The sequence below is a fragment of the Anomaloglossus baeobatrachus genome, chromosome 6, assembly GCF_048569485.1.
Source record: "Anomaloglossus baeobatrachus isolate aAnoBae1 chromosome 6, aAnoBae1.hap1, whole genome shotgun sequence".
NCBI classification, from domain to species: domain Eukaryota; kingdom Metazoa; phylum Chordata; class Amphibia; order Anura; family Aromobatidae; genus Anomaloglossus; species Anomaloglossus baeobatrachus.
In genome coordinates, this window is record NC_134358.1 from 380648570 (window position 1) to 380671158 (window position 22589).

General features: G+C 42.0%; 1 protein-coding gene across 14 annotated transcripts in view; it reads left to right on the plus strand.

Annotated features, from left to right (window-relative positions):
* LRRFIP2 (LRR binding FLII interacting protein 2) overlaps window positions 1-22589 on the plus strand; it is a 216645-nt gene that overhangs the window by 114363 nt on the left and 79693 nt on the right. For 8 of the 14 annotated variants that reach the window (XM_075315055.1, XM_075315058.1, XM_075315061.1 and 5 more), the window contains 6 exons: window positions 5282-5335; window positions 7612-7680; window positions 13272-13322; window positions 17988-18029; window positions 19080-19142; window positions 20202-20276. The exons of the other annotated variants lie outside the window; for them this stretch is intronic. In XM_075315055.1, coding sequence (XP_075171170.1) covers window positions 5282-5335; window positions 7612-7680; window positions 13272-13322; window positions 17988-18029; window positions 19080-19142; window positions 20202-20276 — 354 coding nt within the window. The remainder of the gene's footprint in view (window positions 1-5281; window positions 5336-7611; window positions 7681-13271; window positions 13323-17987; window positions 18030-19079; window positions 19143-20201; window positions 20277-22589) is intronic. 14 annotated transcript variants of the gene reach the window in all.

The following is a 22589-nucleotide window of genomic DNA, read 5'->3' on the forward strand; positions in this document are numbered from 1 at the left end:
TCTTCTCCAAGTTATCTAGGTTCTTTGGGTGTCTCATGTGGACTTTAATCTTGAGCTCCTTCCACAAGTTTTCAATTGGGTTAAGGTCAGGAGACTGACTAGGCCACTGCAACACCTTGATTTTTTCCCTCTTGAACCAGGCCTTGGTTTTCTTGGCTGTGTGCTTTGGGTCGTTGTCTTGTTGGAAGATGAAATGACGACCCATCTTAAGATCCTTGATGGAGGAGCAGAGGTTCTTGGCCAAAATCTCCAGGTAGGCCGTGCTATCCATCTTCCCATGGATGCGGACCAGATGGCCAGGCCCCTTGGCTGAGAAACAGCCCCACAGCATGATGCTGCCACCACCATGCTTGACTGTAGGGATGGTATTCTTGGGGTTGTATGCAGTGCCATCCAGTCTCCAAACGTCACGTGTGTGGTTGGCACCAAAGATCTCAATCTTGGTCTCATCAGACTGGAGAACCTTGAACCAGTCTGTCTCAGAGTCCTCCAAGTGATCATGAGCAAACTGTAGACGAGCCTTGACATGACACTTTGAAAGTAAAGGTACCTTACGGGCTCGTCTGGAACGGAGACCATTGCGTTGGAGTACGTTACTTATGGTATTGACTGAAACCAATGTCCCCACTGCCATGAGATCTTCCCGGAGCTCCTTCCTTGTTGTCCTTGGGTTAGCCTTGATTCTTCGGACAAGCCTGGCCTTGGCACGGGTGGAAACTTTCAAAGGCTGTCCAGGCCGTGGAAGGCTAACAGTAGTTCCATAAGCCTTCCACTTCCGGATGATGCTCCCAACAGTGGAGACAGGTAGGCCCAACTCCTTGGAAAGGGTTTTGTACCCCTTGCCAGCCTTGTGACCCTCTACGATCTTGTCTCTGATGGCCTTGGAATGCTCCTTTGTCTTTCCCATGTTGACCAAGTATGAGTGCTGTTCACAAGTTTGGGGAGGGTCTTAATTAGTCAGAAAAGGCTGGAAAAAGAGATAATTAATCCAAACATGTGAAACTCATTGTTCTTTGTGCCTGAAATACGTCTTAATACTTTAGGGGAACCAAACAGAATTCTGGTGGATTGAGGGGTTGAATAATAAATGACCCTCTGAATAAACTTTTCACAATTTAAAAAAAAAAAAAAAGAAATAACATTCTTTTTTGCTGCAGTGCATTTCACACTTCCAATCTGATCTACAATCCAAATGTCACAATGCCAAGTTAATTCCGAATGTGTAAACCTGCTAAATCTGCAGGGGGTTGAATACTACTTGTGGGCACTGTATAGTAATAGAGATCAAAAGCTGTATTATTACAGCTTATTAAGAGATACAGTTAGGTCCAGAAATATTTGGACAGTGACACAAGTTTTGTTATTTTAGCTGTTTACAAAAACATGTTCAGAAATACAATTATATATATAATATGGGCTGAAAGTGCACACTCCCAGCTGCAATATGAGAGTTTTCACATCCAAATCGGAGAAAGGGTTTAGGAATCATAGCTCTGTAATGCATAGCCTCCTCTTTTTAAAGGGACCAAAAGTAATTGGACAAGGGACTCTAAGGGCTGCAATTAACTCTGAAGGCGTCTCCCTCGTTAACCTGTAATCAATGAAGTAGCTGGGGTTGATTACAGGTGTGTGGTTTTGCATTTGGAAGCTGTTGCTGTGACCAGACAACATGCGGTCTAAGGAACTCTCAATTGAGGTGAAGCAGAACATCCTGAGGCTGAAAAAAAAGAAAAAATCCATCAGAGAGATAGCAGACATGCTTGGAGTAGCAAAATCAACAGTCGGGTACATTCTGAGAAAAAAGGAATTGACTGGTGAGCTTGGGAACTCAAAAAGGCCTGGGTGTCCACGGATGACAACAGTGGTGGATGATCGCCGCATACTTTCTTTGGTGAAGAAGAACCCGTTCACAACATCAACTGAAGTCCAGAACACTCTCAGTGAAGTAGGTGTATCTGTCTCTAAGTCAACAGTAAAGAGAAGACTCCATGAAAGTAAATACAAAGGGTTCACATCTAGATGCAAACCATTCATCAATTCCAAAAATAGACAGGCCAGAGTTAAATTTGCTGAAAAACACCTCATGAAGCCAGCTCAGTTCTGGAAAAGTATTCTATGGACAGATGAGACAAAGATCAACCTGTACCAGAATGATGGGAAGAAAAAAGTTTGGAGAAGAAAGGGAACGGCACATGATCCAAGGCACACCACATCCTCTGTAAAACATGGTGGAGGCAACGTGGTGGCATGGGCATGCATGGCTTTCAATGGCACTAGGTCACTTGTGTTTATTGATGACATAACAGCAGACAAGAGTAGCCGGATGAATTCTGAAGTGTACCGGGATATACTTTCAGCCCAGATTCAGCCAAATGCCGCAAAGTTGATCGGACGGCGCTTCATAGTACAGATGGACAATGACTGCAAGCATACAGCCAAAGCTACCCAGGAGTTCATGAGTGCAAAAAAGTGGAACATTCTGCAATGGCCAAGTCAATCACCAGATCTTAACCCAATTGAGCATGCATTTCACTTGCTCAAATCCAGACTTAAGACGGAAAGACCCACAAACAAGCAAGACCTGAAGGCTGCGGCTGTAAAGGCCTGGCAAAGCATTAAGAAGGAGGAAACCCAGCGTTTGGTGATGTCCATGGGTTCCAGACTTAAGGCAGTGATTGCCTCCAAAGGATTCGCAACAAAATATTGAAAATAAAAATATTTTGTTTGGGTTTGGTTTATTTGTCCAATTACTTTTGACCTCCTAAAATGTGGAGTGTTTGTAAAGAAATGTGTACAATTCCTACAATTTCTATCAGATATGTTTGTTCAAACCTTCAAATTAAACGTTACAATCTGCACTTGAATTCTGTTGTAGAGGTTTCATTTCAAATCCAATGTGGTGGCATGCAGAGCCCAACTCGCGAAAATTGTGTCACTGTCCAAATATTTCTGGACCTAACTGTAGGAATTGTGTATACTTAAAAGGGAGACTCTCAGCCCAAACTGATATAGCTAAAATATATATATAAAAAATTTACTATATCTACCATAGCTGTCCTGGTGTTCTTGACAGATCAGACAGACAGGACAATGCTCATATTTATCATTACCCTAAATATTGCTGGAGATAATAGGGAAGAAGTGGAGGAATTGCGTTTTTTTGACGCTCCAAAAAATGTTAGTGTCAGTTCCTTCCGCCTTACGGTCAGTCATTCCACGACTGATCTGTCGTGTGACGGATGCAAAGCAGGGCTATCGGTTGCAATCCCTCGTTAATACAAGTCTGTGGAAAGCAGAAGTAGAGTAAAGCTCTGCAGATAGGAGTATGATGAGAGCCTGTGTGAGCAGCAGCATCCTGGATACTCAGAACCTCATCCAGTGTGACTTACTAGGAAGGATGTATAATAAGGCTATGTGCACACAGTGTGTTTTTCGTGGCGGTTTTGCGCGTTTATCGGGTGCGTTTTTTGCCTCAAAACTGCATGACTCTATGACTCTACTTCCCCAGCAAAGTCTACCGTATGAGTTTTCATTTTTGCTGTCCGCACACAACTTTTTTTTTAAGCTGCGTTTTTGAGCTTAAAACAAAAATGGACATGTCAATTCTTTCCTGCGTTTTTCTGCGTTTTCCCCCATGCAATGCATTGGAAAAGCGCAGAAAAACGCAGAGATCAAAAACGCAGCCAAAAACGCATCAAATCGCAGTAAAACGCATGTGTTTTTTGCCGCGGGTGCGTTTTTAGCGGCCAAAAACGCAGTGTCAAGAAAACGCAGCGTGTGCACATAGCCTAAGTGACACTGCAGTAGTCTGCAGACAGATACATCCGCTACAATATGGCATACCAGTAAGGCTGCTTTCACACTACGTTTTTTTAACATGCGTCCTGAACGTTTTTTTAATGCAAAAACGGATCCAGTGCAAATGCGTTTTCATTTCAATGCATTTGCAATGGACTCGCGTCAACATGCGTTCACCTGCGTTTGCATGCGTTATAGTAAGGATCCAGCGACTTGCAGTTTTAACTTTTTTCAAAAACGCTACTTGTAGCGTTTTTGAGCTGCGTCCACATACTGCAAATTGCTGGATCCTGACAATACTGCATGCAAACGCATGTGAACGCTGGCATGCTGATAGACAGGATCCTGCTTGCTCTACTGAGCATGCCCAGAAACCAGCCTGGTGTGATCAGTTTCTCTCTCCCCCCTCTCTCTCCTCTCTCTCTCTCTCCCCTGCCTGAGAGCTGCGGAGGCTCGTAACCAAGGTAAACATCCGGTAACTTGCTTGGATATGTGATGTTTACCTTTGTTACATGTGCAGGGAGCCCGGCTCCTAGTAGCTGCAGACGCTCGTAACCAAGGTAAATATCGGGCATCCAAGCAAGTTACCCGATGTTACGAGCCTCCGCAGCTGTCAGATGCCGGTTCCCTGTCTGTCACGTTCAATTCCCCTCACTCCCGATCACATGACTCCAATGCCCGCCCATAAACTTCAAGTGGCAGGATCCTGCAAAATAACACTTGCGTTTGCATGCGTTTTTCTTTGTAAAAACAGGATCTGCTTTTACAGCAAAAAAAGTTCATGAAGCATGTTAAAAAAACGTAGTGTGAAAGCAGCCTAACTGGTGAAAAAGGGGACCGTTAGGATAGTTTCAAGGTAGATGCTTGACTGTATGGGCTCCTTCCAGGTATGACGTCATTGCTGTCATGTGATAGAGGTGTGTTCAAAATGAAGCCACATGTTTCCAGATGGAATAAACATTGTTTTTAAGTCCATGTGGTCATGAAGTTGTATATAATAGAAGCAGGGGTCTGGGGGTAAGGTGGGGGGGTGCAGGTTCTCCCTCCCCCTGATGATACTGCTGTTAAGTCACATGGGAGGTGCCTTTCTCCTGAAGAGTCATGATATCCAGACCTTTAACATGCCTTTTTGTCTTTATTTACTTACCCACGGGCCAAGATGCATCATCACAAGCTACTAACTTAGCATCTGGCACATGGGGAGTGCTAAAAAAACAAAGACATGTTTATTTAAGGCATAAATTGTGGTGTAGGAGTGGAAATTGTCTTTAAAGTTTCCCATAATGGTGTGTACTGCCGAGATCGGTTTCTTGTATATATTTACCTATTTACTTTGCATTGATGAAAAGCATGCTAATTGACTTGTTGGATTTCAGAAAAAATAAGTGCCAGTATCTTTCAGTGTTTGAATATTGCACTTTTCTTTGCTATTGTGTTGTCTGCTCTGAAGTGTAACTTTCCTGTGTACTTTATTTTCTCCCAGGAGGATTCCGACCGGGCCAGGTACTCTCACCGGTCCAGTCAGCGTCCTAATCTGGTTTGTACTTCTCCTGCCTTTCCTATCTATGAGACGTTTCTAAGATATTAGTGTTACTTAACTACGTGACAAATAAACAAGACAACTACTTTCTTATTTTTTTTATTTAAATGAACTTGTAAATGCCTGTTACTAACAGTGCAGTAGCTCTTCCATAGAGAAAAAGGGTTTCTAGAACATTTGCATGTTTATACCATTGTAGATGAATGGAGGCCCTCCTGCTGCTTTCACTAATAATACTGCCATTGATTTACATCATATTATTTACATTGTGTGCACAAATGTGAAGTTTGCAGACTTTACTTTCTGCCTGCAGTAGGACATTTCTGCAGAGAACAATGACTGTGTTTATGCACAGCATGCAGTCCTCTGGAAGCCTTTGTGTTCACACATTTTTGTAAATTCTTCAGTTTTTCAGCTGTTTCATCAGAGTTGAAAAAGAAGACAAGACTTCCCAAGTTATGACTTAAACTAACTTAGGGTACCTTCACACTTAGCGATGCAGCAGCGATCCGACCAGCGATCTGACCTGGTCAGGATCGCTGCTGCATCGCTACATGGTCGCTGGTGAGCTGTCAAACAGGCAGATCTCACCAGCGACCAGTGAACAGCCCCCAGCCAGCAGCGACGTGCAAGCGACGCTGCGCTTGCACGGAGCCGCCGTCTGGAAGCTGCGGAGACTGGTAACTAAGGTAAACATCGGGTATGGTTACCCGATGTTTACATTAGTTACCAGTGTGAGCAGGGAGCAGGGAGCCGCGCACACTGAGCGCTGGCTCCTTGCTCTCCTAGCTGCTGTACACATCGGGTTAATTAACCCGATGTGTACAGCAGCTACATGTGCAGAGAGCCGGAGCCGGCAGCACAGGCAGCGTGAGAGCTGCAGAGGCTGGTAACTAAGGTAAATATCGGGTAACCACCTTGGTTACCCGATGTTTATCTTGGATACAGCTTACCTCAGCTGTCAGACGCCGGCTCCTGCTCCCTGCTCGCTTCATTTGTCGCTCTCTTGCTGTCACACACAGCGATCTGTGTGTCACAGCAGGAGAGCGGCTTTGAAGAAAACGAACCAGGGCTGTGTGTAACGAGCAGCGATCTCGCAGCAGGGGCCAGATCGCTGCTCAGTGTCACACACAGCGAGATCGCTAATGATGTCACTGCTGCGTCACAAAAAGCGTGACTCAGCAGCGATCTCGGCAGCGAGCTCGCTGTGTGTGAAGCACCCCTTAATCTCCCATAAAACGTTTCTGCAGTCAAATATAAAGTGATGTGAAGTACGTGCTATTTCTGTAGATAGACAGATCATGCAAATTTACATTAGTATTTAAAGGGAATATGTCAGCAGGTTTTGTTGTGTAATCTGAATGTAGCATCACAAAGGGTACGAGAGCCAGATTCCAGGGATGTGTGGCTTACAAGGTTGTGGTGTCCATACAATCAGTATTTTATAAGCAGGAGATTATCACTACAGGACTTCATGTCACCTGCACAGCAGTCGGGCTACTCTGTGTAACCTCACCTCCAACACTGATTAGCATAGTGTACACAGGAAGCTGCCAGTCAGTGGTGTGGGCGGGGTTAGACGCAGCACAGAGGTCTTTGCTCTGCTACATCAAGATCACACAAAACAGATCTTCTATACTCCACTGAGCAGCCCAGAAAGTGATATAACACTGGAATCAGGTTCTCCTTCCCCATGTTATGCTGGTGTGAGATTCCATAGCCAAAACCTGCTGACAAATTCCCTTAAATTAGTTCAGCACTTGCTAAGCCAACATGATTACAGAACTAGTGGATTTCCTAAGCATTAGATTTGTCCAAATAAGAAAATGAGTTTTCTACATGATTATAATAATAATAATAATAATAATTTTATTCATTTATATAGCGCCATTAATTCCATAGCACTTTACATACATTGGCAACACTGTCCCCATTGGGGCTCACAATCTAGAGTCCCTATCTGTATGTCTTTGGAGTGTGGGAGGAAACCGGAGTACCCGGAGGAAACCCACGCAAACACGGGGAGAACATACAAACTCCTTGCAGATGGTGCCCTTGGTGGGATTTGAACCCAGGACCCCAGCGCTGCAAGACTGCAGTGCTAGCCACTGAGCCACCATGCCGCCCGATTATGATGCTGTTTGTATAGTGAAGAAAGTGTATACTAGAACAAGTCTAAAGAGCACGTTTTATAAATCATCCTCTATTCCTGCTATCCGATTATCTCTGTTTATTCGTGGTATCTGAATTATCTTCACATTACCTTTACATAGAACTCCTCTATAGATGTGGGTGGCATAAGCAGAGGCAGAGAAAGCAGTTCCAGGAGGAAAGATCTGGTGGTGTGTACCTATGGTGTGCCCAGTGTGATGTGTGATCTCTAATAAATTAATTGATTTGCACATATACTTACCACATTTAAGGCCATATTAACACATTACGCATTCCAGAATCCATAATATTTTACTGCTAGTCATTCATACTCTATTCCCATTCAATGGATAAAAACCCAGATAGGTCTTTGGTGTTACAAGCTTGAAGCTTCTTTGCCCGGGTGCAATGTCTGCTAGGCCCAGTATATATGAGGGCAGGCCTTTTATGACGAGCTTTGAACTCTGTCCTTCATAAATACTTCCTGAAGCTGCAGCCTTTACACAGCCCTATTCCACACCACGGCCTGCTCATTACTCTGTGTGCACAAGTATTAGTATTATTAATTTGTATTTTTGGTCATCTTTTTTATTTCTAAACAACTACATTCCTTTCACTCTATCCAAAAAGCTAATAAACCTTAAACCCGAATATTCCAGAAACTAACAGTGAGGGTTTGTCTTTCTTGGGACCTTATGTGTGCATTATTATTGGGCAGCTATTAGTGTGCAGAATTATTATGCAACTAAATGAAAAACGTACAATTTCCCATCTCAGTTGTCTGTAAAATGAGAATAATAACCAAACAACGCCATATGTACAAAATATATTCCTGACATTTCAGGAAAAATATCAGTGACCAAAATAGCCATCCTCCTTTTCAACAGTACTCATAAGCCTTCCGTCCATGTCAGTTTCTTAATCTGTTGATGATTAACTTTTTGGACAACACCAACCACTGCTTCCCAGACAGAGAGGTGTACTGATTTGTTTCACCATAAATATCCAGTTTAAGGCTATGTGCCCACGTGACAACATACCTGCAGATTTATCTGCATTTTCCAGATAAATCCGCAGGTTTGCGCAAGTACAGACAATCCCCATGTCACCCTATGGGATTTGGGCAGTGCTGTATCAATGGTGCGGTATGTGCGGCTTTGGAATATGTTGCGGATGTCCCACAGCCGCACATAACTGCATGTCCAATATTCAAGCGGAAATATCTGCGGATGTCCCGCCTTTCCACTATGGAGCACATAGCCTAAGAGGAGACCACAAACTCTCTAGTGGGTGTAGATTAGGTGGGGAAGGGGCCATGTCATTATTCTTTCATCCTTAGAGCACCACTCCAGCAGGTTTTGTTTTTTTTTAAAATTGCACCACTGGCATGGCACTTTAAATATAAGTCCCCTGACCCCATCATATACTCTCACCTTCCGATGGCTTCACCTTCTACTGCTGCCCCTCTGGTCAATCTCGGCGATTAGTGACTTGCCACCAACTCCCGTGTCATAAATCAGTGCATCTCTATGAAAGCAGCGTTCTGGCCTTGTTTTGGCTCTCATAAAGATGCATTGAGCGCTTGTGACGTAACTTCTGTCTTCTGGCCAGTCAGACATTACTGTCACAATATGGCACCTCAGGACCAGAGCGGTGTTGGTGAAAGGTATAGTAAATGGCAGGGGGCAGAGGGCTTAGATTTAAAGTACCACTCCAGCACTGAAAAAAAATGCTGGAGTGGTGCTTTAAGCATTTTACTGTTTAGCCAAGCAGTGGAGACTTTGATGCGTGCAATGGAGCAATGAATGATGCAGACTTTTTCCTGTACCACTGTTTAACAACTGTCAGTAGGTTTGTGAACTGATTTTGAGTCCATCTTCAACCCGAAAAGGTAAATCTACCTCATCTTAATTGGAAAAAGAAGGGAGTCTTATGGAAGTAGAATCCCTTTTGTCATGTATAGTAAAAAGCCACAGATCCAAATCCAGCTCCAGCGATAATAGGAAAAAGCAAGCTTAAGGAAACAAAGTGACAAAAAATCTTCATAAGTGAATAAAACTCACTTTCTCTTCCATTAAGAACACAAGATGGTAGTGGATTCTCTATTGATGCCTTTTAACTGCTACACTGTTTAGTTGTAACATGTTCCGACTAATACTGTGGAATGGTCAAACCACGTCAACAGAAAATCAACTACCATATTCTTGTGTTCTTAATGGAAAACAAATAAAGTAAGTTTTTATCCATCTATGAAGATTTTTTTGTCATTTTTTGTTTCCTTAAGCTTTGTTTCCTCCTTAATAATTCCAGCCCATAGCAGTACCCCACCTCCACTTTTCTGGCATCTGAGTTGGAGTTTAGGTCCGTGCCCTTCAGTGATGCAACCACGGGGCCATCCATCTAGTTTGTCAATAATTACTCTCATTTCAATTGTCCATCAAACCTTTGAAAAATTAGCCTTCAGATACAGTGGAACCTTGGATTACAAGCATAATTAGTTTTGGGGTGTACTTCTTGGCCCAGTCTTGACATTTCATCTTATGTGTCTTGTTCAGTGGTGGTCGGGTTTCAGCCTTCCTTACCTTGGCCATGTCACTGAGCACTTTGTACTTCTGGGCCCTCCAGGGATGTTGAAGCTCAGAAATATTATAGCACTGGAGCATAACGGGTTCCTGATCACTTTACATTTAATTCTTCTGAAATATTTGTCTTTTTTTTCTCAACATGTTTTTTGCAACTCTATTGACTGCAACAAAACTTTTGATGGCTCTGTGATCACGCTCCAATATCTTAGCAAATTTAAGAGTACTGCATCCCTCTGAGAGACCTTTAACAATTATTGACTTTTCAAAATCCCTTAATGAAGCACTCCCATCAAAGTTTTTATCCTCTTAATATATTCCAATCATCATATTATATACCATTGTTTGCTTACAATTGCTCATATTGTCTTTCTACCCAGTTAATGCCTCTGTTTTCCATTAGGTCTATGACATCACGTGATTAAAAACTGACTAGCTGAAAGAAGCCTAATTTCCCTGCATGAGTCACTGCAAAAGTCCCTATCAGGGGCGAGGAGGGAGCAATTGGGTCAGGAGTTGAAGAGGGCAAGGATTCCTGCAGGGACAACGGACTTCCTGTTTCTACACCAAACAGAGAAAAGAAAATAATTTACTGAGTAGATGGGCAAAATGAGCAATTATATGTATACAGTGCTATACAATATGATGAGTGCAATATATTAAGAAGGTGGAAGCTTTAATGGGAGTGCCTCTTTAAATCTCTTTTTTTTATCTCATTTTTCGTGAGGATAAGAAGCTACCTAATAATTCTGCACACCTTGGTAACGGATACTGATATCCTTAGGTCACATCCTCCCTTATTGCACAAACACATATCACCTGATCAGCTTCATCCAATAAGCATTCAAGTTTATACAGCTTGGAGGCAGTAAATTATCAATTCTATATCTTCTTTTACAACATGCTAGCTTCATAAATAATTGACACACACTCATGAGCTATCCCTGTTAGGATAATCTGCTTTATAGAGAGAATTTCAAATACAATATTACACTCTTTTGATTTAACCCATATCTAACATGAATACAGAAAACATTTTCCAGGCTAAAGTTAATGGCAAAAAAGCCTATGATTTTATTGATCTATTTAAAACACATATTCATTTTAAAACCATGTATAGAGAAGTCAGAAAACAGTGTAGGCAATATCAAAAGAGAGGCCAGATGGTACAAAAGAGAGGAGTGTAGGCTACTCTCATATAGGAAGTATGTGAATAAATAAATAATACTTCATAAATACCAGATGTACAAAAGTAGTAAAGGAAATTCCACCAATGTTTACAGTCATATCATTGATGATACTACAAATTTCATCAAACATCCACAATCATGGCTGAAAGTGTTGGCACCCTGAAATTGTTCCAGAAAATGAAGTATTTCTCCCAGAAAAATTATTTCAATTACACATGTTTTGTTATACACATGTTGATTGCCATTGTGTATTGGAATAACACAAGAACACACAAAAAAAGGCAAATGAAACAATTTCACACACAGCCCCAAAAATGGGCCAGACAAAATTGTTGGTACCTTTTCAAACTTGTGGGTAAACAACTTTAGTTTTTAAGCATGTGATGTTTGTTCAAACTCACCTATGGCCTCAATTTTTGCCGTCTATGTCAGTGTGTGCCACAATAAGCATTGCAAAAAGGAGGAACAGGCAACTATATGAGGACTTGAGAACCAATATTGTTGAAAAATTTCAAGAATCTCAAGGTTACAAGTCCATCTCCAGAGATCTTGATGTTCCTTTGTCCATGGTGCGCAATACGATCAAGAAGTTTTCAATCCATGGCACTGTAGCTAATCTTCCTGGATGTGTATGGCAGAAAAAAATTGATGAAAGGTTGCAATGCAGGGTAGTGGGTAAGCAGCCCCAAGGAAGTTTCAAAGAAATTCAGGCTGTCCTGCAGGCTCAGGGTGCATCAGTGTCAGCGCGAACGATCCGTCCACATTTGAATGAAATTAAATGCTATGGCAGGACATCCAGGAGGGCACCACTGCTGACATAGTGACACAAAAATCTAGACTGCAGTTTGGCAAAATGTACATGAGTAATCCAAACTCCTCTTGAGAAAACATCTTGTGGACAGATGAGACCAAGATGAAACTTTTTGGTAAAGCACATCATTCTACGGGTTTACCGAAAACTGAATGAGGCCTACAAAGAAAAGAACACAGGACCTACAGTCAAATATGGTGGAGGTTCAAACATATTTTGGAGATGTTTTGCTTCCTCTGGCACTGGGTGCCTTGACTGTGTGCAAAGCATCATGAAATCAGAAGAGTACCAAAGGATTTTGGGTCCTGATGTAGTCCCCTGTATCAGAAAGCTGGGTTTGCATTTTAAGTCATAGGTCTGCCAGCACAATAATGGCCCCAAACATACTTCAAGAAGCACTCAGAAATGGATGTAAACAAAGTGTTGTCAAGTTCTGAAGTAGCAGCAATGAGTCTGGATCTAAATTCCATTGAACACCTGTGGAGAGGTCATAAAATTGCTGTTGGGAGAAGACGCCGTCATAGATGAGACCTGGAGCAGTTTGGGGGGAAAAAAAATTAAATCCAAAATTCAAGTTGACATGTGTAAGAAACTTAGTGAGGGTAATAGGAAGCGATTGATTGCAGTTATTTACTCCAAGGAGTAGGCAACTAGGCAAGAAGTTGAGGCTTCCAACAATTGTGTCTGGCTTATCTTGGGGGTTTTGTGTGAAATTATGTCCAGTTTGCCAATTTTTCTCATTTTTTTTGTCCGTTGTTCCCATACACACAAAGCAAATAGATGTATATAATAAAACGTGTAATTGTGATAATTTTTGAGGTGCCAACACTTCACTTTTGCCCATGAATGTAGACAATAAATAATTAAAAAGTGTTGTTATAGCAGGCAGTCGGCCTCACCCGAGGCACGTTTACCATTTGGCTCTTGTTATCATATTGCTTAATGTTATCTGACGTTTGTGTTGTTTTAGCACTATAATATCTAGTCTTTTCTTAATTGATCAATAAAATCATGTTTTGTTTTTTTGCGTTTTTTTGTTTTAATCGTTGTGCTGATTAAAACCTTTGCTTTGTGGGCTTATTTTAGGTTGTTATCCATATCTAACATGTTTGCACTTGGTGTGGTTTACATCTCATGGTATTTTCTTGTTTTTCATATATTTATTTAACCATTATATCTTCCCCAATTGCCATACAAAGGCTGATATCCTGAAAGATAGATCTTCGAGGTCAAGCAGACATGGATCATCTGTATGTAAACCTATAGTTTTTCTGCATGTCACACATTACATATCCTAATTCATTTAGTAATAAATGTTAGGTTGCTGTTATGCACACGGCTTATAGTGTAACACAACCATTTAATGTTGCTTTCTTTTAGTGAACCATCATCTGTATATTTGGAAATGGTATTACCAACAATTCCACAGTATAGTTTTGCCCAAGTCACTTCTATTAGAAACAGTTATTGGAAATTCTTAAGATGACCATATATATTAGATTGCTATTGGCTAATGATTGTTCAGGTGACTGCTACCTTTACTAACGTCCCAATTCACGGGAACACTTGGCGTTACTATGTTCTCTGAGGGACATCTCTTCTGGAAGTGGCTTATCTTCCCACCAAACAACAATATTAGGTGATTGAATTCCAGCTGCCCAATCCTTATGTCCCCTGACATATGTGAGGGAGAGAGTTGTGAGGCCCCATAGATATTAAATGATTGGCAAATTCTGTCCAAAAGCAGTGAGATTAGATGATGATTATCTGTGTATGGGGGCCCAATGAGCCCCACAGTTGCATTTATAACAAATAGGCTCTGGTCATGGAAAATGCTGTATTTTTAGTTGACAATAGATAAAACCTCACAAAAGCTTTAATGGTCATAACCAAAGCCATCTACATAATCAAATTACATATATCGGCTTTTTATATGTGCTGGCATGTTTTTGCCAGTAGAGAAGTGAGCATTGCCTTTGTAGCCACACTCATCCCAGGAAAATTGTTGTCCACTTGTATTAAAGGGAACCTGTCAGGTGCAATATGCACCCAGAACCACGAGCAGATCTAGGTACATATTGCTAATATCTGCCTGATCGTCCCTGTATACACTAGCATAGATAAAGAGATCCTTAGAAAAAGTATTTCTAAACATCTTATATCGTATGCTAATGAGCGAGGGGACTAGTCCCAAGGGTATTATATCCCCTGATTAGCCGCCCTCTTAGCATGTTAGCACACCCACAGGGGTGTAATAACATGCTAATCAATGCAGCATCACCAGCGGTGACGCGCATACCTGTATTTGCTGTGACCGCACTTCTGAATGCCATGCACTTCCGGTCATGCACAGTATGAAGCTGTGTGTACCCGTCCCGGCTTCAGAGAGGTCTACTGCGTATGACTGCAAGTGCCTGGCATTAAGAAGTGCGGTCACAGTGAACACAGGTGCACGCTGCACCGCTGGTGACACTGCATTAAATAACATGTTAGTACACCCTGGTGGCCGTGTTAACATGTAAGAGGGTAGCTAGTCGGGAGATATAACACTCAGGGGACTAGTCCCCTCGCTCATTAGCATATGATAAAAGATCTTTAGAAATACTTTTTTTTAAAGATCTCTTTATCTATGCTACTATATACAGGGACGGTTAGGCAGGGATTAGCAATATGTACCCAGAACTGCTCCGTGGTTCTGGGTGCATATTGCACCTGACAGATTCCCTTTAAAATGTAGTGATTATATGAATGTATATCTGCACCATTATTATTATTATTATTATTATGCCATTTATTCCATGGCGCTTTACATGTGAAAGGAATATACATAATAGGGACAAGTACAATTATTATAAACAATATAAGGTACAGTCTGGTACAGGAGGAGAGAGGACCCTGCCTGCAAGGACTCAGTCTTGCCATGTATTACTGTGTTACTGTTTATAGATTACACTCTGTTTTGTAAGGCTATGTGCCCACGGGGAAAGTGTCCTGCGGATATATCCGCACGACATTCTGCAGGTGCTCCCAGGAAACAGCACCACAACTTTTGTCTGTTTCCATGCTGCGTAATGTCGTGCGGATATGCTGCGGGCATTCTGCATTGAGGATACAGTGCCATGGCTTCAGCACTGCATCCTCAATGCAGAACAAGTGCTGCCGTGATCAGGGAAGTTTATACTTACCTCCATCATGCAGCACCTCGCTTTCCGGCGGCCGGGTCACTGTCAGGCAGCGTCTGGTTTCACTGTGCTGGAGGTGGGCGGGCCTGAACTAGCTCCGGCTGTCACATGACCGGAGCTCGTGCAGGCTCCGCCCACCTCTTCCTTCCTGTACCTGGCTGGATCCACCGCGCCGCTGCCGCTACACCGGACGGAGAAAGTGACTCGGGTCTCTATCAAGGCAGGTAAATATATGGGACCCTGCGGAGAAATCCGCTACAATAATTGACATGCTGCAGATTTTTCCGCACGGAAATCCGCACGATTTCCGCTGCGGAAAAATCCACAGCGTGGGCACAGCATTTCCCAAATGCCATAGAAATGGCTGGGGAGTAGCTGTGCTGCAGATTTTCGGAAAATCTGCGGCAAAATCCGCGCATTTTCCGCAGCGTGGGCACATAGCCTAATTGTGCAAAAGGTAGAGACCAAATAATATCTAATTGATTAACAATCAAGCTGCTATATTACACAAGCACGGTCTAAACTGTTCATAGATATACTTTGTTGCAAATGCACCAAGGTAGTAATGGCCAGAGCTGCACAAAAGTGTATCCAGAAGCATTGATGTGAATAAAGATGAGAATGCTTCTCCTCACATTTGTATCCTCTCCTGCGCTTGGCAGAAAAATGTGTATGTCATCAGCTTGTGTGTTTCCAGGCTTGTAATCCTTGTGGAAACGTCTGAGTATACACTTAGTTAGTTCTGATAAGTACTGCATCCATGCAGTAAAGTGTTTTAGAACTTGGAAGCAGACGGTGCTGAGGAGAAGCCATGGAGGGGGGAGGCAACCCCCTCAATTAGAACTATAATAGGAGCCTTTTCACTGACTCATGAGGCTGATAATGTGCAGCTTTGTGCCAGTGCTTACTCATATCCATTTACTTCTGGTGGATGACGGATAACAGGGTGTGTCCTGTTTCGGGTTTCCTGATCTCAGTTTCTAGCCGGTTGTCGATCTTTGCCAGTATTGTTAATGAGACAGATATAGTTGTAACTTGGTTCACCATAAATTCTTTATGTACAGTAGTGGACAGAAGTTTTGAGACTTGCACAATGTTTGCAACTTTGCATTAGCTCTATAGATTATGATTACTGATTTAGATTTGCAAAAAATGGCAACGTCATTCCTTGCCATAAAGTTTACCTAATCACTGAAATCCCATTTCCACTGAATTTCAGCCCTGCCCAAAACTACCTCCTTACATGATTTTGCTGATCTTCTTGTTAGATCAGGAGAAAGTGATAAAAATTGCAAGGCAGCTTCACTTTCACTTATCACTTTCATGATGATTGAATTATAAGAGCAAACTGGTTACTTTAATAGAGGACTTGCCTTTGAAATCACTATTAAGAGTGGTTACCTCAAGGAAATGTGCAATCATCATACATTGCTTCAAATGGGCTTTACAGGCAAGGACATTGCTGCTCGTAACATTACTGCTAAATCAACCATTTATTGGAACATCAACAACTTCAAACGAGATTGAGTTGCGGAGTAGGCAGCTTTGGGGTGACTAAGAAATCCCAGCTTGTGCCAAGACCATTTCCCAAGGCTGATCGGTTCAACACCTTCGAGGCTGGCCCTGTATCAAGAAGAGAAGCAGCAAAAGCCACTTCTCTCCAAGGAAACCATCAAGGAGATGCTGAAAGTTTACAGAAAGCATGGGGATTGAACTCAGAGTACTGGGATTAAATTATTTTCTCTGACAAAGGCCCCTACTAGTTAAAACATGATGAAGAATGATTGTCCAGAGAAGATAAGGTGAGATGCAGCATCATTCTAGCAGTAAAGCCTCTTGAGACCATTCATGTGTGGGGTTGCTATTCATCCATGGAGTGGATTAACCCACAACTTTGCCTAAGAACACTGTCATGAATAAAGAAAAGAATGTAAATATCATCCAATAGTGATTTCTTCCAATTATCCAGGAGCAATTTGGTGATGAACATTGCTTTTTCCAGCATGACTGAGCACCATGTCACATGGCAAAAGGGATAACTAAGTGTCTCGTTGACCAGAACATGAACATTTTGGGTTTGTGGCCAGGAAACTTCCTAGATCTCAACCTTATGGAGAACCTGTGGTCATAAAGCCAGTGGACCAACAAAAGGGGGGGAATTCTGATAAATTAATTATGCAACAATGGATTGCCATCTCTCAAGTGTTTACACTTAAACTACGGTAATATCCAACAAGCACAAAGCAAATTACAGGAATCTTGATAAATAAGGATCAATATTCTAAATATTGAGTAGTTGCTTACACTTGATGTATTTGTCAATAAGTGTAAAAACTTGTGATTTACTTTATAATCGTACTTTAGTAACCATAGAAACATCTGACTTAAAGATCTAAAAACACTGAAGCAGCAAACGTTGTGAAAAATAAAATGTGTCAGTGTCAAAACATTTGGCCACAGCTGAGTACAGATAAACAGCAGATTTCATTTTTGTTGACCATGGCCTAGTAAATGGCTATTTGAATGATAGTGTTCTAGAATAATAGAAAAAGACTTGTGTTTCTGCATGGGGCCTCATCACATGAGGTGAGGTACAGTGCATGTGCTGTAACCCTAAGATTCAGAGTAAGTGAATAAGCTAGAATTCAGCCGATGCATCTGCCGTATACCATATCCAGTCATATTTCTATCATTGTTTCTTACTACTATTGTCTTCTCTTATTTGGATTTCAGTATGATTTGCCCAAGGATTCCTCCAGGAGAAGCATTCACTCTGTATGTAATATGGTTATGTGCACAGTGTGACATCAGCCTTACACATTTTTTTCATTGTTCTCTGTAACTGCAGTTTTTATTACTAACCATTATATCTACCACTACTAATCTGGTATTCTGTGTTATAGATGGGGGATGTATTGGGTTTCAGCTCTGTTTGTGGAGATTGACATGCCACTGTAAGGAGTCTGATAAGCCATGCAGTGCTCCTCTGAAACTTAATATGCAAATTGCATGTTAGAGGAAAAATACTTGAATTGTAGTGCCATCTATTGGAAGTGGCAATCCTAAAATGAAATATCGACCTGAGGCTTGCCACATGACTTAAAATGTCTACTTTGATTTTCATCCTATTTGCAGACACTTGATTCTGAGTGTTTGCCCCCTCATCAGTGTAAAGCAAGAGATCTGACTTGGCTGGCTGAGATATGATAGGGATCAAGGGTAGATATTGATTTTTAGGATTGTTACTTCCAATAGATGGCACTAGAGTTCAAGTCCTCTTATATCATATGTATTATACCGCGTTTCTTCAAAAATAAGACGCTATCTTATATTTTTTTTTTGCCCCATAAAATACGCTAGGACTTTTTTTTTTGGGGTAGGGCTTATTTTTGGGGAAACACGGTAGATGGGTATGTGGTTATTGCTTCAGGTAGATCTGTATTTATAATTCATTAACGAACAATATGTTAATGTCTTGCGGCCTCCCTACCTGGACTATATCAGCCAAGTGATTAATTGGTATTATTAGTGCCTGATTACAAGAAATCTGGTAGATGAGTGGTGACGTTTTTGATTTCTTTTCAGGGGATGGGTGGTATATTACCGTGCGATGTTATCTTAGAGTCTCTCAGTGACCATTCTTCTTCTCTCTGCTTTTTATGGCCGTACGTTGTCGCTTTGATATTTTGAGGTGTTATACATATTAAGGGTATACACTTATACTTCTTGCTAATTGCACTGCCTGTTTGATATAATTGTTTTCAGTACCATTTGTTCATTATGGAAGCCAAACTCTTATAATGTGTTTAGCTAATTTTTTCACAGAACCATACCTACAACTCTTATGGAAGCAAGAATATATCCTCTATGTCCAGTAAAGACGTACTGGTTAGTACAGAACATGCTAGCAATAGTTGCAGTGATGATTTGATTGCCAGCAACCATCCTTATTCAGCAGTGTAGCTAAAGAGAACTATAATGAAGCACATGTTCATCATTGAGGTTTACACCAAGTTATTGGCATACGCTGACTAATACATGCCTAGTCCACTGCCTTTACAACAGCTATGATGCATGTAATGTCGCCACTTCTTTTCCATTTAATCATTTTTTTGCCACAATGAACAGAATGTGTTGCAGCATTGGGTGGAAAAGCCAAGCTGGAGAAGATTTCAGTGTGCAACTGAAAAAATGGCATAGCAAGCCCAAGAAAACCTAAACTGCGGTCATGCACTATTATTATACCATTATTATTTATGACTTAAAATTAGGTTGGGCAAGCAGAAGTACCACGTTTCTGTATTTGTAAACAAAAACCAGGAGAGGAACAATTAGAGGAAAATATAATAGAAACACGGGCACCACTTCTGTATTTATCACCCCCTCCTGATTTTGGCCACAAATACTGATGTAAAATAATAGCCAAATACTGAATAATAACCAAACACTGCTTAATTTAGAATAAAATTTTGCACAGCTCTCATAACTTTTTCCCCAATTTTTCATGAGCCTTTAAAATCTGGAGAGAAAAACCAGAGCAAACCAGAGTATCCACAGCTTGTAAGCAGACCTGTATGTCCCCACTATAACCCACAACGAGCTCGGCATAGCCTCAGCCTGCAAAGGATTTCATTGGGACGCTGCAAAAGCTGAGCTATGACAAAAGAGATCAGAAGGGCAGTTAGGCTGATTTTATGACATTGGTTTGCCAGTGTTAGAGAGGAATATAAAGTTTGTCATCTGGACGTGTTTCTAATTTTAATGCTGATATATTTTTGTATGAAGATGCTATGTTTGGCCTCTACTTGAAGGTCATATTCCTGAGCAGTGCCAGCATTGCTGGGCTTCACAGACACATACCATTTCCATTCTATATATCTTTATCATGTGCTGCATTCTCCCTGCTTTCTGCAATGTGTAATTTACTGTGTTTTGTGCCTTTTACAGAGTGGACTTTATCATGATCAGAGAAACTATAGCAGCCTTAAGTATAGCAAGCCCCTGTCCGCCTACCACACACGGGTCTGTCATTTTGTTTGCTCGGTCTTGTGTGCTGTGACCAGTAAGGTGCACTTTGGAGTTAACGTCAGAGCTATGTTATGTCAGATAAAGCGTATTGATAGGATGCTGGGATTGCCATACAAGGCCCCAGATGTTAGGCAGGAGGAAGCTTTTACAGCCAGATGACTGGAAACAGGAAATACTGTGATTGCTTCTTAAAGTGGGGCTGGTTTAAATAACTGATTGTTGCAAAACAAGTTTGTTCCAGGAATGGCATGCATTAGACAACAGCAAAAGTAGTTACTTATGTGTCTTCATGTGTTTGTTGTTTTGCCTGCCAATACTTTCTGTGCTATGTTAACAAGTTAAAGAGATTGATACTACTTTAACATTGATGGCGTATCCAGGGCCGGCCTTAGCCTGAATGGTGCCCTGTGCAAAACTGCCCTTTGGTGCCCCCCCTACTGATTTTTTTACCCAGTTTCCCAGGAAACAAATGACGACAGGAGCCAATTTTTGTTTATATCCTAATAAAATTCAGCTCTTCAAATGTACAATAAACTCCAAATTTGTGCTGGAGAATCTGCACCTCAAATCCACCACGTTTGATCTCGTTCTTTTAGAGGTCTTCCGATTTCAACCATTTATGCCGTATCCCTGGATATTACATCATGGATGGTATATGCGGATCCCCCCAATGGGGCGCACATGTATCTGGAGAATGAGGCGCTGCCGCTCTTCATAGAGAGATGATATATATTTCTATACACTTAGAGCGGCGCAGGTCGTGGCCCCATTGGTGGGATCAGCATCTACTATAGAAATCCTAAGCATAAAAGTACAAGATGATGCCAGATAATGCACGATGGAGCCGGCGGCCGATGCTGCGTGTACTCTGGACCAAAAAGTCCAAAATACAAATGTTAAAGGAGAATGTACGAAATTAGAAAAAAAATCTCTGCTTTCTATGTAATAAAGAGTCCTCAGGTTATATGTGTCACTGCCTCTCAGCTCCAATGACCTGAACATACTGAGGTGCAGCACCACATACACACCTTGAGGACGAGGAGTGCTGTGTATGTGTCACTGCCCCTCAGCTCTACTGACCTGAATAGACTGAGCTGCTGTACCACATACACACCATGAGGGAGGTGCCCTATGTATGGAAGAACTATGGCATATATATAGTAATCCATTTATTAACCAGTTTGGGCTCACACCTGCTGGCAATGCTGCAAATAATTTTGTTGGAAAATTTGTAAGATAAATCCGCGCTGAATCATGATATTTTGCAGACTTTCATAATACACACTTCAGCTGCTGCAGAACATCATCATACACATCTCAATTGCTGCAGAACCTCATCATACACACCTTCTATGCTGCAGAACCTCATTATACACATTTCAGCTGCTGCAGAATCTCATAATACACCTCAGCTGCTGCAGAACCCCATAAGGCTATGTGCGCACGTTGCGTATTTGCATGCAGTTATGCTGCGATCTGCACCACAGCATAACTGCATGCGTCCTGCGTCCCCTGCATAATCTATGAAGATTATGCAGGAGACGTGCGCACGTGGCGTATTAGAGTGCAGTGCTTCGGCTGCTGCCCAAAGCGCGCGTTCTAAGAAGTGACATGTCACTTCTTTCCTGCGCTCTGCCTGCATCCCCCGCCCTGTCTACGGGAGGGGCTGCAGTCAGAGCGCATGGAATCGGCTTTTTTTTTTTTCATTCCGGACTCTCTGCAGCGATTTGAAGCACACGTGTGCTGTTCAAATCGCTGCAGAAATTTCTGCAGGGCAGAATGCTACGTGCGCACATAACCTAATGCACACCTCAGCTGCTGCAGCTTCTCATAATACACCTCAGCTGCTGCAGAACCCCATAATACACATCTCAGCTGCTGCAGCTCCTCATAATACACCTCAGCTGCTAGCGATGCATTACATTGACAGATCTTCATACCTACACTAAACCATTCCATGTGATGTGCAGACGGCAGTGACGCCATGTCACGTATGAGACTCCAATGTTATTTTGTTACAGCATAAGTTCTCTGACCGCTGATTCCACCTGCACGACCTCCGGGTGGAAGGAATCAGACACTGGCTCCATTATTGCAGTCGTGTATATTTTACTCTGATGCTGCCGCGTTTCAAATAAAACACATTTAATATCTGGCCGGGGACGAAGCCACCAGGATGACGAGCCCAGGAGTCAGGTCCACAGCGGCTTCTCCCTGCTCTGCTGCCCTGAACTGACCAGTGTCTCCCCTGTGTGACATTCTGCAGATTAGCCGAATCCCCAAAGTATATCATATACGGCTAGGATT